The sequence below is a fragment of the Sander lucioperca genome, chromosome 19, assembly GCF_008315115.2.
Source record: "Sander lucioperca isolate FBNREF2018 chromosome 19, SLUC_FBN_1.2, whole genome shotgun sequence".
In the NCBI taxonomy this organism is placed as follows: Eukaryota; Metazoa; Chordata; class Actinopteri; order Perciformes; family Percidae; genus Sander; species Sander lucioperca.
Window position 1 is genome coordinate 18,396,428 of NC_050191.1, and position 22,297 is coordinate 18,418,724.

Here is a 22,297-nt window from a genome sequence, read left to right on the forward strand (position 1 = left end):
ACTTTTAACCTTCCAAGAGAAAAAAGGCTTCTTGGATGAAGACTGTTGCGTCTGCAAACATAACTCTACCTCGGGCAACGTTGGCTAGGGTGGCTGAAGTTCATACTTCACCAAATCCAATATGAGCAGGACAAAGCTGCTAACATTAGCCTAAACTCTGATAGCATCCAGAACCAACTTCCACACAGTGGGTAAATACTACACCGTGGTTGTGTGGACGGAGCATTTTTGCTCTTGTGATTTTGGGTTTGGAATGGAAAAAAAAGTTCCCCCAAAGTCATTTAATGCAGAGTATCACTCTTACTCCCAGGCATGCAGCTTTGGCATGTTGAGACATCCAAAGCTTGACAGGCCTTCTGTGAGGGGTTTAGCTCGATGAATCACTGCTATTTGGGCGAAATAGACAGTGTCCAAATGAGTGAAGTTCACAGAAGGTTTCTCATCAATTCCACCTTGATCCTTTTCATCTGCAGATCAATTCTACCAAATAATTCTCTCAAACAGGGGAAAATCCAGTTTTTTACATAGCTTCCAACAGGAGCCTGTGTGCTTTATATTTCCCTCCTTGATGTTAAAGCATGAGTAGGGTTTTGCCTCCCCTCCCTGAGAGAGCACTGGAGTAATAGCAGCTGCTCAGTCCTGATTAGAGCCACTGTCCTTCCAGAGCCAGGCCCACACATCTCTGTCCTACTTTCTCGTCCTCTCCTCCTCCTCCAGATCTTCCTCTCTCCCTTACTCCCCACCTGCTCCTAAAGTCATGCTCCAAGCTGCTGCTTAAGAATCACAAAATCTGCAAATTTTTTCCTTACGAAAGCCATGTTGGTTGTCCACCCACCCATGACTTCTTATCCTACAAGACGATCAGAAGCATTTTTACCATGTGTAAAAAAAATCCACATATACAGTACACATGCATCCACATGTACACAGGACAACATAAGATTAATCTTAGGACAGAAATTTGTTTAGAAAAACACCTACATGCACACCCTCAGACATGTACATAAACACACATGCTTGCTTTTTGTGAGTATCATGGCTGTGGACCCCTTTAATTTAAAGGAGCAATTTCAAAGAGTTTGCTCTCATGTGCTGTGATTGCGTTACGTTCAACATGTCACTGCATGGGCAGCTGCAAGCTGTACACTTTCTCTGTGTGTGGGTTATGTTTATGAATAAAAGGTCTTCATTATCTCAACCAAAGTGATTTAAGTTATAGTTTCAGATCACCTTCTACAGGCACATATTTCTGTGTGTGCTGTTTTTTGTGTGTGAAAATGATGATCAGATAGGCTGAAGCAACTCCTCTGTCTCAAATTACCACAGGGTCAGGGTGAGTTGAGCTGCTACATGTGGGATGGGATGCTTTTTATGAAAAATTTAAAACCACATTTTTCCATTTTTGAGAATCTGCTGTAACCTTAGTGGGATGCAATGTTGGCACACAGACCTCAGTAATTAGTTTCAGCTAACTACAGCAGTGACACAGCCCAGACTGCTGATGGTCAATCTTTTAAGTACAATTAATATTTTTTTATTTTTTTATTTAAAAATGAAAGAGAAAATGTAATATGTTCCATGCAAAATGACTAATTTCACACTTGGAAAAGATTTTAATAAACTCAGTGTGGGAGTCCCAAAACAACATTGGTTTGGCAGATTGGTCTTGGCACATCCATAGGGATGCTGCATAAAAACGTTAACATTTTAGGAAAATAAAAAGGCAAGGGAAAGCCTAATAAAGAAAAATAGCACAAAAACAACAACAACCGAACATGGAGGAGAAACCGAAGAGGATGAAAGTGAGCAAGGAGAAGGAGGCCCTTTTCCCCTGGGCTGAGTAGAGGCAGATTGTTCAGCCTTGACATGCTCAGGGGTTTTGTGAATGAAATGGACGCCTTGGCCCTGTGCCTGTACATTACGCAGCTAAGTTTTCTCCTGCCGTCCTTCCCATCCCTCCTCCGCTGCCCTCTCTCCCTCCTATTCATCAGGAGACTTCCCAGACTGCAACATGTTGGAGTCCAGTTACCATCACTTAGCAACTCCCAGGAGTCTCTCTGATGCTCTATCGCTCACTCTCTCTCCATCTCTCCCGCTGTCTCTTTGTCTCAATTAAATTCAAATAAGGTTTAAATGATTGTTAAAACACAGTGTTGCATCTTTATGTTCTGTTTAGTCATGTGTGTTTTGTATATTTTATATTATAATACTAAAGGTTTAGTTTAGTTTTTCACCTATCAAGTATCACAGCAGCAGCTTTTCAGAATCAGAAAATAAAGAAATACATGTAATCAAATAATGTTTTCATGATGTGTGTATATCTTTGGCTATAGAAATACAAAAAAAAAAATCAGTTCTATCAAATGTATCTTTTCCACTCTGACCATTACTTACTGCTTCTTCTCATTCACTTACTCAACCCACATTTACAGGCAAAAACACACACACACACACACACACACACACACACACACACACACACACACACACACACACACACACAGAGAGAGACAGTACTCTCTCCCCTCTCTCTCTCTCTTTCCCTCTCTCCATCTCTCCCCCTCTCTCTCTCTCCCTCTCTCTCTCTCTCTCTCTCTCGCTCTCTCTCTCTTGCTCTCTCACAACATCATTTAAACTCTCATCCTAACAACCACAGACCCTCTCTTCTTTCTTCCTATCTCTCTCGTCCACCCACTGAACTTAGTGCACTGTAGTGGTAATGGCCAAACTGTGTTTCAGCATGTTGCATGACGGAACAAGCCTTAATGGAGAGAAACATGGCTCCATTCAGGTTTACAAGTGTAGCTACTAGTTCTTTTAGGTAGGGAGGTATGCATAATTTGGAATCAGTGAAACTATAGTGATACTGTAATACAATAGCTGAACAAAATATTTAACTCTATTTAAAGCTTTCCACTTAACCGGACTGCAGTTAGAAAACTAGGTGACTCATGCAGAGGTCTGTCTAGGAGATGGCAAGGGGTGGTCTTTGTCATCCCACAAAACAGATTAGGTGCCACTCTGAAATCCTCAGTTACGATTGGATAATAGCCAGGTTTAGGAGGTTTAGACATAAATAAAAATAAAAAGCATCTGTTCAGACTGATAACAACAATAACTGGCAAAAAAATTACAACACACGTTTAAATTGACTATAAATTTTGAACTTAATGACAGCTTAAAGATGAAGCTATGAAGTTACAGTTAGGAGGCAGTTTGCTTAGCTTAGCATAAAGTCTGGCAACAGGGGGAGAAAGCAGAAAGCTAGCCTGGCTCTGTCTGAAGGTAATTCACCTACCAGCACCTATGAAGCTCACTAATTAGCTTGTTCGTTCATTCTGTATAAAAAGCGAAGCGTAAAATCACCAAGTTGTGTTTTTAGTTAAGCGCTAGACTATTTCTAGGCCGGGAGCAGTGACTCTTTATGCTAAGCTACGCTAAGCTAACTGACTACTGGCTGTAGCTTCACATTTAACGGACAGACATGAGAGTAGAGAGCAGAGGCGACGTCAGCCGATTTTGCCGGGGCTTTAGCCTGAATGTTTTGTGTGTAGCCCCGAATGTATTTTGAAGGTTGACTGACAAATAGCCTATGTAAACCCCCGAAATCATAAGTTGCCTTATTTCATTGTGCTTTGGCTTTGCACATACTGCATACATCAGTCTGATGCATTGATGCCATTAACACAAAGTTTAGGAGCGCAATACTAATAATTAGTTTGAAGTTCCTGTGACGTGACGTTTACAGTCTATGGTTCAGACTCAAACACACGGAGCTCTGAAGCAGACCTGTCCGTCGCTTTAGTGTCCACTCTCGCTGTAAAAAGCTGTGCAGCTTCAGGTTTATAAAGGACGCGTTCTGCTGTCGACATGCTGTGGCAGATGTGTCGCGTTTGTGCTCCGTGTATTTCTGCAGTAGTTTCGGTTTTCAGCAACTTCCCTAAACGTTCATTCAGAGACCAGAGTCTCAAACAGGGCTCTGTGTCTGTCAGACGGTCTGAGATCGAGCAATCACGTATTGCACAGCAGACTATGGTGCAGGTAGATTATTTTCTGAAATATAGTGACTTTATTCTAAAACTTCTAAACTTTATTTTTCTCAAAATATCACAACCTCAGAGATCTCAGAGAACACAGATGGGATGAGTTATATCTTGAATGTGCACAAAGTTTTGGACATGGGCAGAAATCTTACTCAAACATCTGAAATATTACAGTCCAGGGGTTTATTAATAAATTAAAATGAATTAATGTATCATTGAGGTGAATAATTGTCATATGCACATTTAAGGAGGTTAGCCTACTTCCCCAACAAAAGATGCAAAAGAGAAGGGAAGAGTAAATTATGCCTAAGCTACATGTGTGCTGACTCAGATATAATTAGAAAAGTCAATCCAAAGGAGAATAAATAGTTGAAAACAATACAGAATGCCTGAGAGCCTTACTGCAATATATTCCATTATGTTTTATATTTGGATTGTAATCTATGTTTCCCTTTACATAAAGATATTTCCAGCATATTGATTCAGAAAAAGGTAGAAATAGGTGCATAAAAATTCACCAGAATGCAGGAAATTAAGTGTTTAATGCTAAAAAAATTCACCCCCAGACCCTCCGCATGATAAGTCAACACACAAATCTGGAAACAAAACCTTGGCCTTGGTTGCCAGGCCAGTTATGATTAGGCCAAATGTTGGTGCCATCTTACTTACATCTACAAACTGGAAGCTAAAATGAACATACACTGGCTATTAACAAGCTGGGCAAGCCAATCGCAGTTTTGCATTGCATTCAGTTTATTTAAATGGGTCTGGGCTAAGCCCCGAAACTCCTCAAGTCCTAGAAACACCCCTGGTAGAGAGCCAGAAAGCATGGATGTTGTGAGGTGTTTCTGGTGTCTTCTGACTGATGTTTTTTCCGGTGAGGTCTAAAGAGTGCCAGTGATGTTTTGATGATTGAATCTTGCTTAAAGAGAGAGGAGATGACAAAGGGCTGCAGGTCAGATTCGAACCCAGGCGGCTGCAAAGGACTCAGCCTACATGGGGCGCACACTCTACCAGGTGAGCTAGAGGTCGCCCCCAGACAGTGTATAGGCCTATTTTTTTACATCCTGTTAAGATTACACTACTATCTTTAAACTATTCTATGAAAACACACACATCGCTCCTGTCAGGTTGTCAGTACATCATACATACATACTGTCTTTTCAATACACGGTGTATCTTATCACACATCACAGCCCTTTCCTTTTACCCTGAGGCACAGCAAAGGAGATATAGCTTAGCTGCTATGATACATGAATGCATGAATTATGTTTGTGTCTGCTCAAACAGCCAATCATTTACTCCTCCTTGCACTGATGAAGTCCCCTCAAACAGGGCAGAGGCCATGATCCAGAGCCTGGTGGGCTTTGCCCTGTCAGCATCTGATCTTCCCTGCATAGATTCATGTAAGAAAGGAAGGGTTCCCAGGATACCTCTATCGATTGCCCCCCCCCCCCCCCCCACACCTCCCCCATATCCCTTTTTCCTTTTTCCTTCCATCCTCCATCTAACCATCCCCCAGCCCAGAAAGGTAGAGCAGACCCAGGAGTTCTCATCCTAGCTGTACATGTGTGTTGTGTCTGCGTGTGCTGTATGTTTGTGTGTGTATGTGTGTGTGTGTGTGTGTGTGTGTGTGTGTGTGTGTGTGTGTGTGTGTGTGTGTGAGTTGGAAAAGCTGACACCATGAATCCAGGCTGCTGTCTCAGAGGATTTATATCATATTGTGTTTGCCGGTGTTTGGGTGATGGGAGGAAGCTGTTTATGGGGTTGAAAATGCTGTAATGGGCAGGAGAGATATTTCTTTCCACCACAGCTTTGTGTGTGTGTGTGTGTGTGTGTGTGTGTGTGTGTGTGTGTGTGTGTGTGAGGGTGGGTGTGTTCCTCAAGCAAACTATGATGACTCCTAATTTTTTTCCTCAAGTTCAGTAACTATATCTCTCAGCCCTATACTGCACTAGTGCGTGTCTGTGACCTTAAAGTACCTTGCACAGAGCTAAAGTAGCTCTGGATTAGTTGTTATGGTGGCCACTTAATGTGCTTTCTCTTCTCTATGTCTGTCTCTAACTCCCTGCGCCTGCCAGGCTGACATTTTGATCTGTCACAACAGGTTTTGCTCAGTGGGCCTGTCAGTTACTCGCAGTTGGGGGCTCACACATATGCTTTGTGTCATTGGATCCCCTCAGGTTAGCAAGGGAATCAGGGCTTTCCCATAGTGACACTGTCTGATGATGTGAAGCCTAGTGTAAAAATGTGATTGTATATGTGTGTGTGTGTGTGTGCGCACATGTGTGTGTATGTCATTTGTTTTATTTGAATGGGAAAGACGTTTGTGTGCAAGTGTTTTTAGTAAAGGTGTTTTATGTGTATTCAGCACAGCAGTCGTATTCATGACATGCTTTGGGAATTGACATGTTGGTCTGTGCTAAAGCCTAATACGGTTGCTTTTGTGCACACATTTTATATGTGTGTGTGTATGTGTGTGTGCATGCATGCGTGATTGCGTGTGTGTTGCGTTGATAACAGAGAGATTGTGCACTCTGATACTTTTGTGTAAGATTGAAAATTTGATAAGCTTATTGAAATTGATCTTTAGTCTGTCCCTGTGTTTCACTGTGTTTCACTGTTTTACTGTGTGTGTGTGTGTGTGTGTGTGTGTGTGTGTGAAAAGCATCAATAGCGACAGCAGTGTCACTTATGATGGATGGCGTGACATATACCGCATGTCAATAATGAGCTAGCTCGCTTTCTTCTGATACATTCACTCCTTCCTCTTAGAGGAGAAGAGCTCCTATCTTTCAAATTAGCACGCCATGTGACAAATCTTCCTCTCCAGTCAGTGCGCAGTGTGAAAATAGGGCAGTGTTGAAGCTGCTGTGTGTGGGAGCTTTCCACATTTTCCCAGGGGTATATTCCCTAAAGAGGAAGATTAATATATCAATGGATGACTTGATCATAGTCAAACATACACATGTGCTGGTGTGTGCGTGCGTTTGTGAGTGAGAGCATGTGCACAGTTCTAGGGAGCCGCCTCCTTTATTTGCATGTCTGGAGCGAACATCTATCATCATCATCAAGGGGCTGCAAAACAGCGAGGCAGGCAGGCGCCGCCGACGCTCTCGGGAGAGAGACTGAACACACTTTCAAACCTTTACTGCAGCGTTATCAAATGTTTCCTAAATGCCGTCACCTCGGGGGAAAGGCACAGTACGCACACGCATGCACAGATGCAAACGATTCTGTTTAATATCCTTTTTGACTGTATTTTCCCATCATTCACTTTGTCACCCCATCATAAAAGATATACAGTAATATAACAACACCTGAAGAAACATCAAGCACTAAATGATAAGAATAAAAATGCTCTTTTCCTTCATCTACAGAATATTTTTTTGATTGCTGATGTTCAGAGTGGCTCAATCCATTTTTGGGAGCCAGCGGGGATTACTGGGCAGTAATAGTGAGGGGAGGGGAGCACCAATATGGTACAGCCTGATAGATAGAGGAGAGGAGCAAGAGACAGTGTGTGTGAGCGGAATAGTAAAAAGAGCCACCGAGAAGAGGAGGGGAGGGGTGCATGGTGGGAGGAAGGGAGCGGTGTTCGAAGGAGGGAGGAGTGTGGTGGAGTGGAGGCACAGAGCCAGAAAATTGCATTGCGTGCTCGGTGATTAGTTTACCTCCTGGGTTTCATTCTCTCTCACTTCCCTTCCCTCACTCGCCTCTCACTCCCCAGGTTCTTTTATACCTCTAGTAGCTTTTCCTTGTGTCTTTGTCTTGCCACTTTCGCTGCCTCTCGCCTCCTTCCACTTCCTCTGTCACTACATCACACTGTCACTTCTCTCTATTCTCTCCTCCTCTCGCCTGCTCTCCTTCACTTTCTTGGCAGTTATCTCCACTGTCTCCCTTCTCTATCTCTGCCTCACCCTCCCACCCCCACCCGCCCCACCCTCTTTTCCTTCTTGTATGCTGACTTGGCTCTCGCCTCTATTCTTGTGTTATCTTCTGGGCTTGAAAAATGCATAATGCCACCTAACCTGCATGCAAGCCTATCAAACCTTGAAGAAAAAAAATGCAGTGAGGTGATTATGTATTTTTAGGCGCTATTATAGTGGCGCTAAAAACTCACAGGCACAAAGGAGATTTACACAGATAACTTTCAATCGGTCGGTAAATCAGGAAAGCATTTTAACACCATAAGCCAGCCCTGCTAATTGTAGTCTTAAGAGCAATAAACATGAGCTTCAAGTGTCTCGTAGTACAACAGAAGTGCTGACACTGAATGGAAGCCAGCCTCCACAGCCCTTTTTGGTTTGGTGCTCTTTGAAAAGCAAGTGGGTCAAGCCTTTTCTTCATAATCCGTATGTAATCTGGCCCTTACTCTGAGTTGAAGAGCAGCCACAAAAACAGTGCAGGAGGGGTGGGGAGACGGAGGGTGATAGACAGATAGCAAGGAAAGGGAGAGAGACAGAGGATGCTACTTCAGGCTATCAGCGTATTTCCCTCCAAAGAAAGCATTTTAGGAAGCAGAAGGCCACAGAGTAATAAATTGCTGTTCATGTAATAATCACCTATCCTAATATTTAGGCTAATTCAGTCCAATTTGTTTCAGTGGCAGGGGAAGTCATAACAACCTGTGTGTGTGTGTGTGTGTGTGTGTGTGTGTGTGTGTGTGTGTGTGTGTGTGTGTGTGTGCCTCTGGTAAAATGTCTACAGTACATTTGATATAATGTGCTGTGTGTTTGAGAATGTAATTTAGAAATATCACTGCAACTGACACTTTAACCTTTAAAAAAACAAATCAAAAAGCTATTGCCCGCCAATTCCTCGAAAAAACTCACATCAAAAGGAATGAATACGAGAGTGAAGGTTATCCCAGCATGCAGTGGGTGAGAAACATTTTGAATTGTTCATTTTACATCAAGTAACATTTCACTTTCTGTGTTTTAGTGCTGAAACAATTCAGTCTGTCAATTAATCTGCAACTATTTTAATAATCAATTCATTTTTTAGACAAAATGCTAAATATTTCCTAGTTAGCTTCTCCATTGTAAGGATTTGCTGCTTTATTTTCACGTGTTATTAAACTGAATATTTGTAGGTGTTGGACTGATTGTCAGACAAAACAAAACATTTTCAAGACATCACCCAGTGGTTTAGCAAACTGTTATGAGTATTTTTATAGACCAAAAAAATCTATTGATTTATCAAAACAATATTCAGCAGATTCATTGTTAATGGAAGTTATCATTTGTTTGTTAAAAGTGTTTTTTTACAGTATATCTGCAGTTTTGCATGCATCTTTCTGTGCTAGACTTCATGTTCTCTCATTGAAAATAGATTTAGATGTGCAAAACCAGGTGACATCTGGTCCATAGCTAGATCTACCTCTTAATTATCTTAGATTTTGAGTTCAGGCTAAGGTAACTTCAGGTTTAGTGTATATTTGTGTAATCTGTTGGTCAGAGGCACATTATGTAGTTTTAATTGTAACTGTTGAATCAAATCAATCATTTAATTAAGCCTGTCCTGCATTTGATTACCCATCTGGATATTGGAGAGTGCAGCCCCATCACTGTTGATAGGTGCTAATGCCCAGGCAGCTGAAGTGATCAATAGCATTCTGTGTCTGAAAGGCAACAACCTTTCTCTTTAGCACTGATACAGAATCTGCATCTTCTTATCCGCATCATGCTTTAGTCCATTATTGGAGAATGACTCCAAATTATCTTAGATCAGCCTGAATCTCTGGCTGGCGTCCATCTAAAGGCAGAGAGGCCTTGATCATGTGACTTTACTTTCTTTAGTGTTTACATTGTCCACTCCTCTTCTTCTTTACTTTCTCTTATGCTTTCTATTCCTCCTCTTTCTTCTCCTCCTCCCTCGTCCACTATCATCGTATGCTCTCTATTTCTTTTTACCCTCTTCTCACTGCTTCCCAGTTGTCTTAGTAGTGGAACAATGTCACGTGATCACAGTGCAATGAGTTGGGGTACCTGAGGGCCATTGCTAATGGTGACAAACGACTGGCTGTGCACAGAGGAAAAGAGAAAGAGAGGCGACCTACTAAACGTGCAGGGGGTCAGTGTTTGTGCTCTGTGCACAGATACAGAATGTTTTTTTACACGTCATTCTAGGATAGGAGAAGAAAACGCTCTGGGTTGTTTTGCATTTCTTTAAACCAATCATAATTGTCTTGGGCAGCGCAAAGTTAACTGTTCACACAAGAAAGTAACGTGAGCTATTTAAATTAGCCGGATACGTTGTTTAACATAATTTGCTCTTACCAGAGTATCACAGTGTGTACTTCATCCATAGCAATCCCCGCCAATCGGTCCCAAAACGTTCCAGTTAGATAGTAAATGCCGCAAACATATTCCTTGTAAGAACCAAGCAGGGCTGCCTTATTGCAATATCCACATTTTCTTCAAAACATGCCATTTTCAGAGTGTAGCTTGCTTGCTCGAAGGTTGTTGTTGTTTCCTACAGCGAAGGGTTTTGGAGAACGGCAACTAACAGAGAGCGGAAGGTGAGGGGCAAAGCCTAACATCTGGTTTTATCCTGGAAATGTACTTCCGTTGAGCCAGACTAACATAAGGTTAACTGACCTGGTAAAGTTCACTAGATGCCAACAAGCTAATGTCATTTAGTTTTACCTTCAAAGTCTTGCATATAACCTTCTCTGAAGTTAATACTGTATATACCTTGATAAGCTTGATAAGGACAGCTTTTAGTACTTAAGTGCATTCATTGTCCAGTTTTCTGTACATGTAGGTAATAGCGGAAACATGTTACAGATTGCCGCCCAACATTTGTTTTGTCAAACGATAATAGTTTTAGTGCTACACAATGTAGAAGAAATGGGAAAAACAACCAAACCTCTTGTTATTTCGTTTTGGGAGTGTTGACATATTATTCCAAGATGGTTACCCCCACTGCTAGCCTTAGTCAAATCATTTTTGAATAGCTGAAATTAGTTACTTTTGTTGTGTTACATAATAGCATTAGCAAGTGTAACCAGATACTGTACATCCAAGATACTGTGGTGTCTTAAATAGTAATGCTGTGATGCTGTATGAAGAGGAATCCGCCGACACTGTTCTTGATTATAAAAAGTTTATTACAAGCAAAGATTCAGCATCGTTTTTACAAACTCCTGAGAGCTTGGAGAACGACCAACCCAAATTCTTCCAAAAAGTCGTTCTAACTTTTCTTTGTGTGAACAACATATATATCCTATGCATTGTATCAATATAGGGCGTAATTTTCTAAGTATACCATTGGATGGGTAACTGACCAATCGATGCCTGTTATCTGGCACAACTCCAAAAAAGGTATCTTCTGTCTTAGGGGGACCCCTACTCATGTTAACAATTTCCAGATGTTCTCAGTAAATGTAGAGTAAAGTTCATAGGACTCCCTTATAACAAACCTTTAAGCAAAGTTTATAGAAAGTTATAGAATGGTCATATACTACAATACAACAAAGCAGTGTATAGCTTTTTGTAAATGAGCTGAAGTGATTGTATTAATGTTAAAATTGCCTTTTATTCTGCAACTGCTAGCAATGGTGGCTTGCATCCAATTTCCATAGGTTTGATGACACTTTTGTAGTTCTTTTCAACAAGTAGCAAATATCGTAGCTTCCAATTCACCTTATACCGCGCGTCAGCAAGGGGGGCACCATGATTGTTCCGTTTTGTCTTCGAACTTCCGGTTGAGCAACTCTGTCCATTGCAGTACACTGGCACATTAGCTATTTTAGTGAAGATGTCCAGCATTATGTGTTCAGTGCGGGGCTGTCATAACAATTGGATTAAAAGACGGGTATCCTTGCAACAATACTGTGTTGTCCATGGGAAAACCAGGGCAGAATGTTGTCGGACAGCTTTTAATCTTTATCCTCTGCCATCCAGCGATGAGGACCGGCGTATGTGGCTGAAGGCGCTAAACTTGAAGAAACCTCAGAAAAAGCCCTATGTCTGTTCTTTTGATTTTTCACTCATTCATTTTTAGATATTGATAAGCCTCCATGCTCTTATAATTCTTCATAGCCGCCCCATCGATAGCACTAAATAATAAAAAATATCCCCATATGACACCTGAGGCCACCGCCACATGTCATCTACCCACTCGGTGGAGTTCATTAGCCTCGGGTGGCGAAGTATAATCCCTCCATCCGACCTTTTAATGTTACTTTTCGTCTCTTCCCACGTTAGCCTCTCCATCCTAATTCGCCAGGTTTTTCAACGTACCTAACTAGCCGTAGCTAGCCGACCGGAAGTTTAAAGACAAAGCGGAGGACAAGACATTTTATAAATGGGCGGGTCTGAATAAGGTGAATATCTCGGACGCGGAATCGCAACTCGGAGGCTGACGTGAATGGTTTCTCCCACTTAGCTAAAAAAACAAAACAATGATTTGACGATTGATACGATTTGACGTAGACAACGCCTGCCTTTTCTTCAATTTCAAGATTAAGCCCATCTGAATAAAACCTATTCTGATTAACTGAAATTAGTTCAGTTCCTTCTATAGGCCTATATCACAGCAGACATTTTGACTTGTTATAGTCAAGCATATGGTGTTAATAATAACATTAACAATGGCTCTGTTTTATTCAAGTGTTCCAGCAAGCCATGACTGTGTGACAGTGAGACAGCATACACAATACCAGGGCCCTGAAACCAAAGCAGCTAAATGGAATTCAGCCATTATTAATTGAAGTGTTTACACCTGTGCTTTGCCTACTGCAACATGCTCTGTTTTCTGTAAAAAATGCCCATCATTCCTCGATGATTTCCAAAGAAATAAAAGTTAAATAAATATAAGTAAACAAATCACTTCTTCGAATAGACTACAAGAAATTATGTATGTGTATGACGTGTTATAATTACAGTGATAATATTTAGTCAAGACGTCGGAAGTGGTTAACCAGTACACACTACAAGAACTGATAGGGTGGAGCAGACTTGACACAGCGTCTCTCATCTCGGCTTCCCCATCGCTTTCAGCTCGCATCATGTCAACCTGGTCTCCATTCAACATTCCAGCAGCTCTCGGCGTAGCAATTGCCCAAAGGCACTGGTCACAGACCTTTGTGTGTTTGTATGTGAGTGTATCTGACTTGCCTGTGGGACTCAGATCCCAACTCAGCCAGCCTTTCATCCAGGGCTCTTCACCGCCATAAGGAGGATAAAGACATATTTGATGTAGGATCAGTGGTACACTGTTAAAGGGGAAGCCCATTGAGCCACAAAGTGTTTTTGCTTGGTGCAAAAATCCCTTGTCTTGACATACATAAACTTAAGCATTTTTTCATACTATGTTACATTTTTATTACCTATTCCTCTCCTATAAAAGCTAAGATGCTGAGTTGAAGAGATGTTTGCTTTAACAGTTTTCTTTGGCGCTGTACAAATTTGTGAATGATGATTAACACAACACTGACATCACTGTTAAATTCCCGCTGGAGCTGTGATACTTTCATTCAGTGGAAATGGCAAAAGAATGGCAGATTTGTGAGACGGCCTGCTGAAGTGTCCTTGAGCAAGACAGTGAATCCCTACCAGCTTTTCTATAGCTGACCCGTACTGCTGACCTCACTATGGCTGAGGGAAAAGATGACTTTCTAAATACTACTAATTTAGCTATAGACAGCGATATGTGTGTTACCATTGCTACCATCCCAGTGAGGTTACAGAATCTGTCCCATACATACTGTACTTTGAAAGCCACAACATGTTTTGCTTCACACAAATGCAGTTTATAAAGGCTTAGCATTATAAAAGAGGCCAATATTGTGTGTTTTTTGTTCTAAGTGAGTATGATTGCTACTTCATAATTCTGGTATTTTCAAGTAAAAGAAGGATAACTTAAATTTAGAGCTGCCAAAAGGCGAGAAAGAAAAGTTTAAATCCTGCAAACTTTTAATCCTGCACACCTGGCCACCTGCTCTGTTTAAAGCATACTGACTCCTTTAGACAGGCAGAGGACTAGAGTGCAGACCTAGAGGGAAGAATTGAGAAATAAATTGATCTTTATCGTGTCACTTTTCCACACTTTACACTAACAGTTACACACTAGAATCCTAGAAAGTTATGGACATGGATAACCCACTAGATTGGAGATATTTGAATAGGGGGATTTCATGTAAAAAGGGAAACTCAGGAACAACCAAAAGGCGTGAGAAATCTTCTGATCAGAGATCCCAGATCAATATGCAGTGGGGATGATTGTTTTCATTGTTGATTAATATGTCAATATTTTTTTCTCAATTAATCGTCTATAAAACACCTGAAACCATGGGCGTAAATCTGATCTAACAGTAGGGGGGGACCATAAACAAAATTTCGGAAGAGCAATTTTTGAAGGGGACACAAATAATACAGCCAATTATACTCGTAGAGGACATGTGTTCACAGAGGAAAGCCTTAATACCATCATTAGTGTAGCATGGAGACTGTACCATTATCCTTCTTTTCAGCGTTTCTCTTGATTGAATAAAAAAGCTGACTAAACTGACCAAAATATTCTTCTTTAAAACCATGTATTTATTTTAAGTTGTTTACAATCAAGCCACAAAAATATCTTAAAACATAATGACTTATTTTCAAAAAGTGTCCCCATATAAAAGAAATACAATGCTTTTGTACACTTGTTAAATTAGCTGATCATAATGTAAATTAGTGAGCCACTGGTAAAGCTCATCTGCTCACCCTGACAGCCACACACCTCCAAAAATATGAACTAAGCTCAACACACTTACCTGAGACTCTCCACCTGACTGTCCCTGGTCTCCCTGTTCCTCAGTTCTTTCTGTCTCCTTTGCCAGTGACATAGTGACGTTATTATTTCCATAAGCACCCATTCTTGCACCAAATTGTCTTGATATGAGGACTTAATGTACTTACTTGGTGTTTTAGTGTAAGCCTACTGAAAAAGGATCTTATGCCTGTTTTTCTTTTCTCTGTCATTTTATCTGAGCAACAACAACACAAATCTTTAACGTCAGATGTCTAAATATGAGTTAGTTTCATAGGTTCACCACACGGTCATATTATAAATATGAACTGTTCTTGCGTCCTCCACATAAATATTAGGTTTCTAAGATATATATTTAACTGATCAGCCACTTAACTTCATATTGAGCAAAACACAACTGTAGATCTTCAATATTAACCCTAATATCAGTTCACACACATTAAAGCAGCCATATTATGCTCATTTTCAGGTTCATAATTGTATTTTAAGGTTGTACCAGAATAGGTTTACATGGTTTAATTTTCAAAAAACACCATATTTTTGTTGTACTGCACCGCTCTCTCTCACTGCTGCAGATCCTCTTTTCACCTGGTCTCTGTTTTAGCTACAGAGTGAGACCTCTTTTCTTCTTCTTCTTCTGTACTATCTTTGATTGCACTGCACATGCTCAGTAGCTCAGATGTAGATCATGTCAGCTAGCTAGCTCCATAGACAGTAAAAGAAAGGCTGTTTCTACAACTTCGGTCAGTTACAAGGCAGGATTAGCTGGGAGACTTCTAAATGAGGGCGCACATGTAAGTAGTTCTTTTGTAGATTATGGTGAACTTGTGTGTTGTAGCAGTGCTTTGCTATTGAGAACGAGGTAGCATGCTAGCGTTAGCATGCTAGCGTTAGCCATAGCGTTAGCATGCTAACACTACGAGCTAATGGTTGCGGTTAGCCTGCTCGTTTCGGCTTGTGACGTCACAAGCCGTGCCGATTTTGAACAGCTCACCCAGAGACTGAAGGCAGGACACATTCAGAAACTGTATCTCACTCTAAACAGCATGGATGGATTTTTTTCAAAGTTTGTATGTGTGTGGAAGCACCAGAGACACAACATAACACCCCAAATCCCAGAAAAAGTGATTTTTTCATAATATGGGCACTTTAACGTTAGGCTTATCGCCGTGGTAACGTTAGTTGTAGTGGGTGCATTTCTATACAACAAGCTATTATACAAGCTAGGCTACATTATATTACACTAACATAGCGAACATTTTGTCATGACTAATTCATTAATTACTCAGCATAATTTCTATTTGAGAAAAGAAAAACTTCATTCGATGTTTAATGTGAATAAAATAGCCTTGAACCACCTACTTACTACATACCTGTCACTACCCGATGTGACTGTGAGTCTAGTGCAGATCCTAAGTACGGCATGCAGTGGACCAAACCACTGTGAGGCAAGGGAGGGGGGACTCAAACTGTTTCTAAACTTAAAAAGCATTTTTTTGGGGTTTGTATTGTTTAACTACTTACACAGATATTTTAAGTAAACATCATTATGTTATTTACAATACACAGCATTGTTTTAATGATATTTCTAGGGGGGGACAACCCTTAGATGGGGGGGGGGGGTCCTGACCCCTCCGACCCCCCTGGGATTTACGCCCGAGCCTGAAACAGTTTAGAAAATTATCCATTACAATTTCCTACAGCCAATGACGTTTTCGAATTACTTCAACAGTCCCAAAACCCCAACATATTCAATTTACTACAATGCGAAACAAGGAAAAGCAGTAAATTCTCGAATTTAAGAAGCTTGAAACATCAAATGTTTGACAATGAATCGATTATTACAGTAGTTGCAGATTAATTTTCGGTCAATTAACTTATTAAATTGACTAATCGTTGCAAGCATTAATATGCAGGTACATTAAGTTTCTAGTAATGCATCTTAGAATGGTTTGCAACTCTTTTCAATTTTTCAGTCCTCACACTAATTGTTACTCCAGTTGTGCAGTGAGTCTGTACTTTCATGTCAGCATCTTGCAAAGGGCAATATTTTTTTTCAAATGGTGGATGGAAACAGACAACAGAAATAAAGAACATGACAGGGTTTTCTAAAGTTGTATTCATGATGGACAGAATTGCTGATATAATCTTACTGGTCAATGAGATGCAAAAGCACCAAAAGGGTGGAGACAGAGCCAAACAGTACATGTAGAGAGGAAACAGAACAGCCATGAATCAGTAGCTGCTGTAACTGCTACCCCATTCCCACACCCTCCACCGCTTTCCTCCGAGAAAAAAAATCAGTATCGAAGAAGAAGAAAAATTTCCGCACACAGAAATTGAATTCTGTCCTGGAAGCGAGGCGGGGTGTTCGGGAGAGAAAGACACAGAGAAGCAAAGATACCGAGCAAAAGCAGGAGAGAAATTTAAATCTCCCTGATAAAGGAGGTTCAAACCTTATTGAGAGTCAATGTGCGGCCCCTTGGAGTGACTCAGGGTGTGACTCATTGCAGCTGGCATTGCCTGCACCTTATACACACACACACACACACACACTTTTTCATAAACCCCCAGGCCTTATGTATGTTATGTGTCCCTCGTGCTTAGCAGTCTGCCGGATTCCACCTGTTAACAGACAATGCATAAGCTCTGCTTCATGCTGCTCTAATGGTACTTGTGATCTTCTTATGAATCAGCTTATGACAAGATATAAATGCAGTCTGAGCTGCTTAGCCTTCCCACTAGCATGATTTAGAAAACAGATGCTGTTAAACTTGGCTAGGTTTGTATTTGTGTGTGTGTGTGTGAGAGATACTTCTAACCACCCACTCAAAGGATTAGTGTAACGGTGTTTGGATGAGTCATCGGTCAATTTTCTTTGGGACAAGGGAGGGACAACATGGCCAAGTCATCCACATGGTGTGTGTGTGTGTGTGTGTGTGTGTGTGTGTGTGTGTGTGTGTTTCCACCTGTCCCTCACTGGCTCATTTTCAGATCTCAAAATGTCTACTCATGCAAACCTACAGTTTCATGTATCTTGCAGCAACATCTACCTTTGAATCGTCAATCGGGGGGTGGGGGGTTGGGTAATGGTGGTAATGGTTGCCTGTGTTTCGACAGCAATGGCAGACCACTGAGCTTGGAACATGACCCGGGCACAGCGTCTAGCTGTTAGGCCATGCGTATGCTGCTAAACGAGCCATGAACGATCGCTATGATCTTGCCACAAATAATTCATGAGGAGCCCTGTAGAGGAGCTATGGAGCTAAAAGGAAAGTGGGGTGGGCGGTGAGGGGGGGAAGCATGGGCCGAAGCCTAAGTGTCTCGAGGGCGGGAGGCGAGGGGAGGAAGACAGAGAGAGATCCATCTAACAAATGTGTCTGGAACAGAAAGGAAATCCCCTATTACCTACAGCGTTGACAAGTATGTTTGTGCATGTGTGTGTGTGTTTGTGTGTGCTTATTTTTAGAGAGCCATTTGTGTTACTACATGTAAAAAAGGCACAGTGGGAGTGTTAACAGTGTGTATCACAATCGGTGGATGTGTCTGAGATTCTTGCAAAGGCATGCGCTGTGTGTGTTGGAGACGTAATGGAGTGAGTTCCGATTTTTCTGACAGCCGTGAATCCCAAAGTGTTCAACTGTACAAGTTTTTTTGTGCTGAAACCAAGGGAATATAAACTAATAACATTTACTAGCAGAGAGGAAAGTTGTGGATGTAAATGTGCACAGTAAGTTTTTTGTGCTTGAAGTGTGAATTCTTGCACATACAGTTTAAAATGAATGATAGGCCATAGCATTGATGCTAAACAAAAGACAAGTGAGCACCACTGCAGATCCTAAGACAGTGGTGAAGAAATATCAAACCAGATATCTGTACCTTGTTATATTGACCACGACGATTACATTTCTGTTAGCCATGTTAGCGGCATGGCTCATCCCAATCTACATACATCTACTGGATGGATGGTGCAACATTCTGTACAAACATCCATGGCTCCCAGAGGATGTATCCTAATGACTTTGGTGATCCTACAACTTTTACTTTAGTGCCACTATGACTTTTGCATTTGTGGTTCTAAGTTAGATGTCTCAACAACTGTTAGATCCATTCCAATGAAATAGGCTACCAGATGAATTTAACAACTTTTCATCTATCGCAAATTTTAATTTGTCCAATACTTCAGTTTATGACTAAATACCTGCAAAACTAATGACATATCAGCCTCAGCTGTACTTTACACCTGTTAAACATGTTAGCTTTGCCATTGTGAGCATTGTAGCAGGCTGCCATTAGGATTTAGCTCAAAGCACCGCTGTGCTCCAGTACAGCCTCACAGAGCTGCTAACATGGCTGTAGAGACCTGTTTTTTCATGAAGATTACTGTTCCTGACGGAGGCACTACAGACCAGTGAGACATATCAGTGGAACACACAGACTAATGGAAATTGGGGGATGGAGACAAAAGGCCTGTGTAGGTCTCTGTGGCATGTCATTAGTGAGGGAGAGAGGTTGACTTGCTCCATCTGACATTTACCAGTGCAACTGAAAATGTCATGGAATGCCAGCCTTTACCTCTGGATATAATGGTGCCTCTTACAGCCCAGAGCTATTGATCCCGAAAAACTTTTGTCCATTTTCCCCCCCCCTCTCTTGTCCCCCCTTGTCCACTGTCCTGAGAAAGACCACCATCCCTGTGCTCCTAAATTCCCTCGCTCACCCACACCTTTCTCTGTTTTTAATTACACCATGCGTTAGCAGCCTTGGCTCAGTGGGTAGAGGATGCCCGAACAGATATTATATATGTATATTTTGTTACAGTAAAGTGTGGATAATAACTGTATACAATATGTTGGCGCTACATGGTATAACAAAACTTGTGAATTTTGGCTAGAATGATTCACTGCATATTTGTCTGCCACATCTATACATGAGTCATCAAGTGTCACACTAATGTTGTGGCTACAGTTGCTGTGTGTGGAAGTTTTTGTTCCATTTCTCCAGTTTCTTTCACACCTTGAGGGGAACTCTGTCTGTCTTTCCAGGTTAGCTAATTGACTGACTGACTAAGAGGACCACATAGAGGTTTGCCAACATTTTGTCAGAAAAGCAGAGGGAGCTTTGTTGTGGAAAAAAAAAAAAAAGACCAATCCGGTTTAGTTTCCTAGTTTGTGCTCAGATGTGTCATATTTCCTTATAAATGTCACATTTATACATCTTTTTTTGTATGATCTCTCACTAGAACATTCAGTTTTTTTGGCCATGAAATCATTATTTAGTGATCACAAATCCTCTGCAAAATTCTGCAAAAACAACACCCATGAATCCATTTTCTCGAGATCAGAGCACGTATCATAACGAAATAATGTTATGTACATTTTCTCGTGGTTGTAAGATAATTGTTTTCTGATCCCAGGAAAACAAATGCATGTCGAGATCATTCACTATTTTGTGAGCACAAGTAAACCAAAAAAGTGAGAAGCAATTCTCTCTCAGGCCTTCCACGTGTACCAGATGTATTTCACGATCCCATTATCACATTTAGCTGAATGTCTATGGAGTTGTATTGTAGGAAGTGGTTAATGCTTAAATCTTAGCCAGAACAATAACCAAAAGCAATCAGACCCTACTAGATGATGCATTCTTTACAGTGCACTGCTCTCAACCTCAATTCAAATTAAACAGTAATCTCTTCCCCAATAGCTAATGCAGAAGCTAATTATGTTGAAAAACACTCATAAGCATTTTCTGCTTTTGTTTGCTATGCTGCAGTGAATTTGTGTCTCACTTTTAGAAACTGAATTTAGATCCATTGTCTCTCAATTTGTTTTGGGGAGTGCTACGGTCTAGTCTATTTCTGTCATTGCTACACTTTTGTCCTCGGTTGACTGACTTCACATCAAGTGCTGGATTTATTTGGCCACTCTGCCAGCTCAGGCAAATAGGCCCTGCAGCTACCACCCAATATGCAAGGGCTGAATCCAGTGTAAAGATAACTATAAAGCACTATAACTGGCATACTGGTTTCAGTGATTTTCTCTCTGGGTTAACATGTTTGAAGAGTTAAAGTTGTGATTGGAGAGAATAAAAGCGAGCAAGACTGCAGTTTTCCTTGTTTTTGTCACATTGATTTTCTTTTGTTGGATGGATTGATGTTTTTTACCGTGCATTTTCAAGCTTGCCGTGTCCTGTTCCTGTTCGCTAAATGTTTTCCTCATAGTTATTCGTCGTCTTCTACTGTGCGTGTTAATTGGTTATGTGCACAGAAGAGCGTCGCTCCGACTGCAGTTACTTTTCAAAATCCATATTCAAAGAAGATTATGATCTTAATTAGCTATATCACAGCCCCGGGCATATTACATTTTTGCCCAGCAGTACACAATGCCATCAAAGCTGTACCACTGCTTTGATGGCAACAGGAGCTTGATTCAATTAGCTGCCACTTCTCAGCTGCATTACCTACCGTCTCCCTGGCTTAACCAAACTCACTTCAGCGTTATGAAACCACATAAGTCATGAAAATAGCCAGTCCAGCTGACAATATGGCTCATGTGGTGCACTTAAGAGAATGATCATTGCCATGCTTACTATATGTACACTATAACAAGTTCAATAACCACCTTCAGAGGCCAGAGAGACGATTGTCAAATGTTTTTAATTTCGCCAATACTGCTTTACACAACATAGTCAAACTGTGGAGAAAAGCTGCTAAAATTTGCAAGTAATTACTTGGTGCCTAGGCAAGCTAGTTCTAGTTGGATGTACTTTGTAGAATGATGGGCAAGAGAACATGTGAAGTTTTCTGTAAGGATTTTTCTTTTAAATTTAAGTTTAGGGCAATTTTTCTTCCAGCTTCTTATTTTTTTCTCAGTCATACTTACATTGGTGTTTTTTATTTGTTCTGTTTTATCACTACATCTTCCTGCAAGGTGTTTGTGTTCACAAAAGTTTATGTGGCAATCAGTCCACATGTTTTTGTCAAATCCTTTAAGTGTTTAATCCATTAAAACTCAACTTATTCATCTGCAAAAATCTTAACATTTTAACTTATCATGAATGCAGAGTGCTATATTTTACTGTGTATTAAAAAGTGTAGCTAAGTATGCCCTCTAGTGTTGTCTAAACTCAATGTGCAGGTGTGCTGAATAGTGAATTTATGCATTTTATTTGGGTAGCAAAGATGTAATATTGATGCCAATGAGTGTCCTTGTGCCGTTAGGGCCAATACAATGAAATACTTAATGGATTGTCTAACTGTCTGTCCTTTCTCTCTCTACAGGTACATCCGCACCATGTACCTCGGTATACAAAGTCACCGTCAGAAAGAGAACCAGCGGCGTTTTTACTGGGCTATGATGTATGAGTATGCCGATGTCAACATGCTGCGACTGCTAGAGACCTTCTTAGAAAGCGCCCCTCAGCTGGTGCTGCAGCTCTGCATCATGATCCAGAGCAACAAGGCTGAGTGGCTGCAGTGTAAGGGCTTTCCTACGGCT

The 22,297-nt window shown here is 41.0% G+C and overlaps 1 protein-coding gene across 1 annotated transcript in view; it reads left to right on the forward strand.

The window, feature by feature from the left end:
- The window catches only part of xkr6b (XK, Kell blood group complex subunit-related family, member 6b), a 56,338-nt gene that overhangs the window by 26,517 nt on the left and 7,524 nt on the right, over positions 1-22,297 (forward strand). Inside the window, exon 2 of the mRNA XM_031321659.2 lies at positions 22,081-22,277. Coding sequence (XP_031177519.1) covers positions 22,081-22,277 — 197 coding nt within the window. The remainder of the gene's footprint in view (positions 1-22,080; positions 22,278-22,297) is intronic.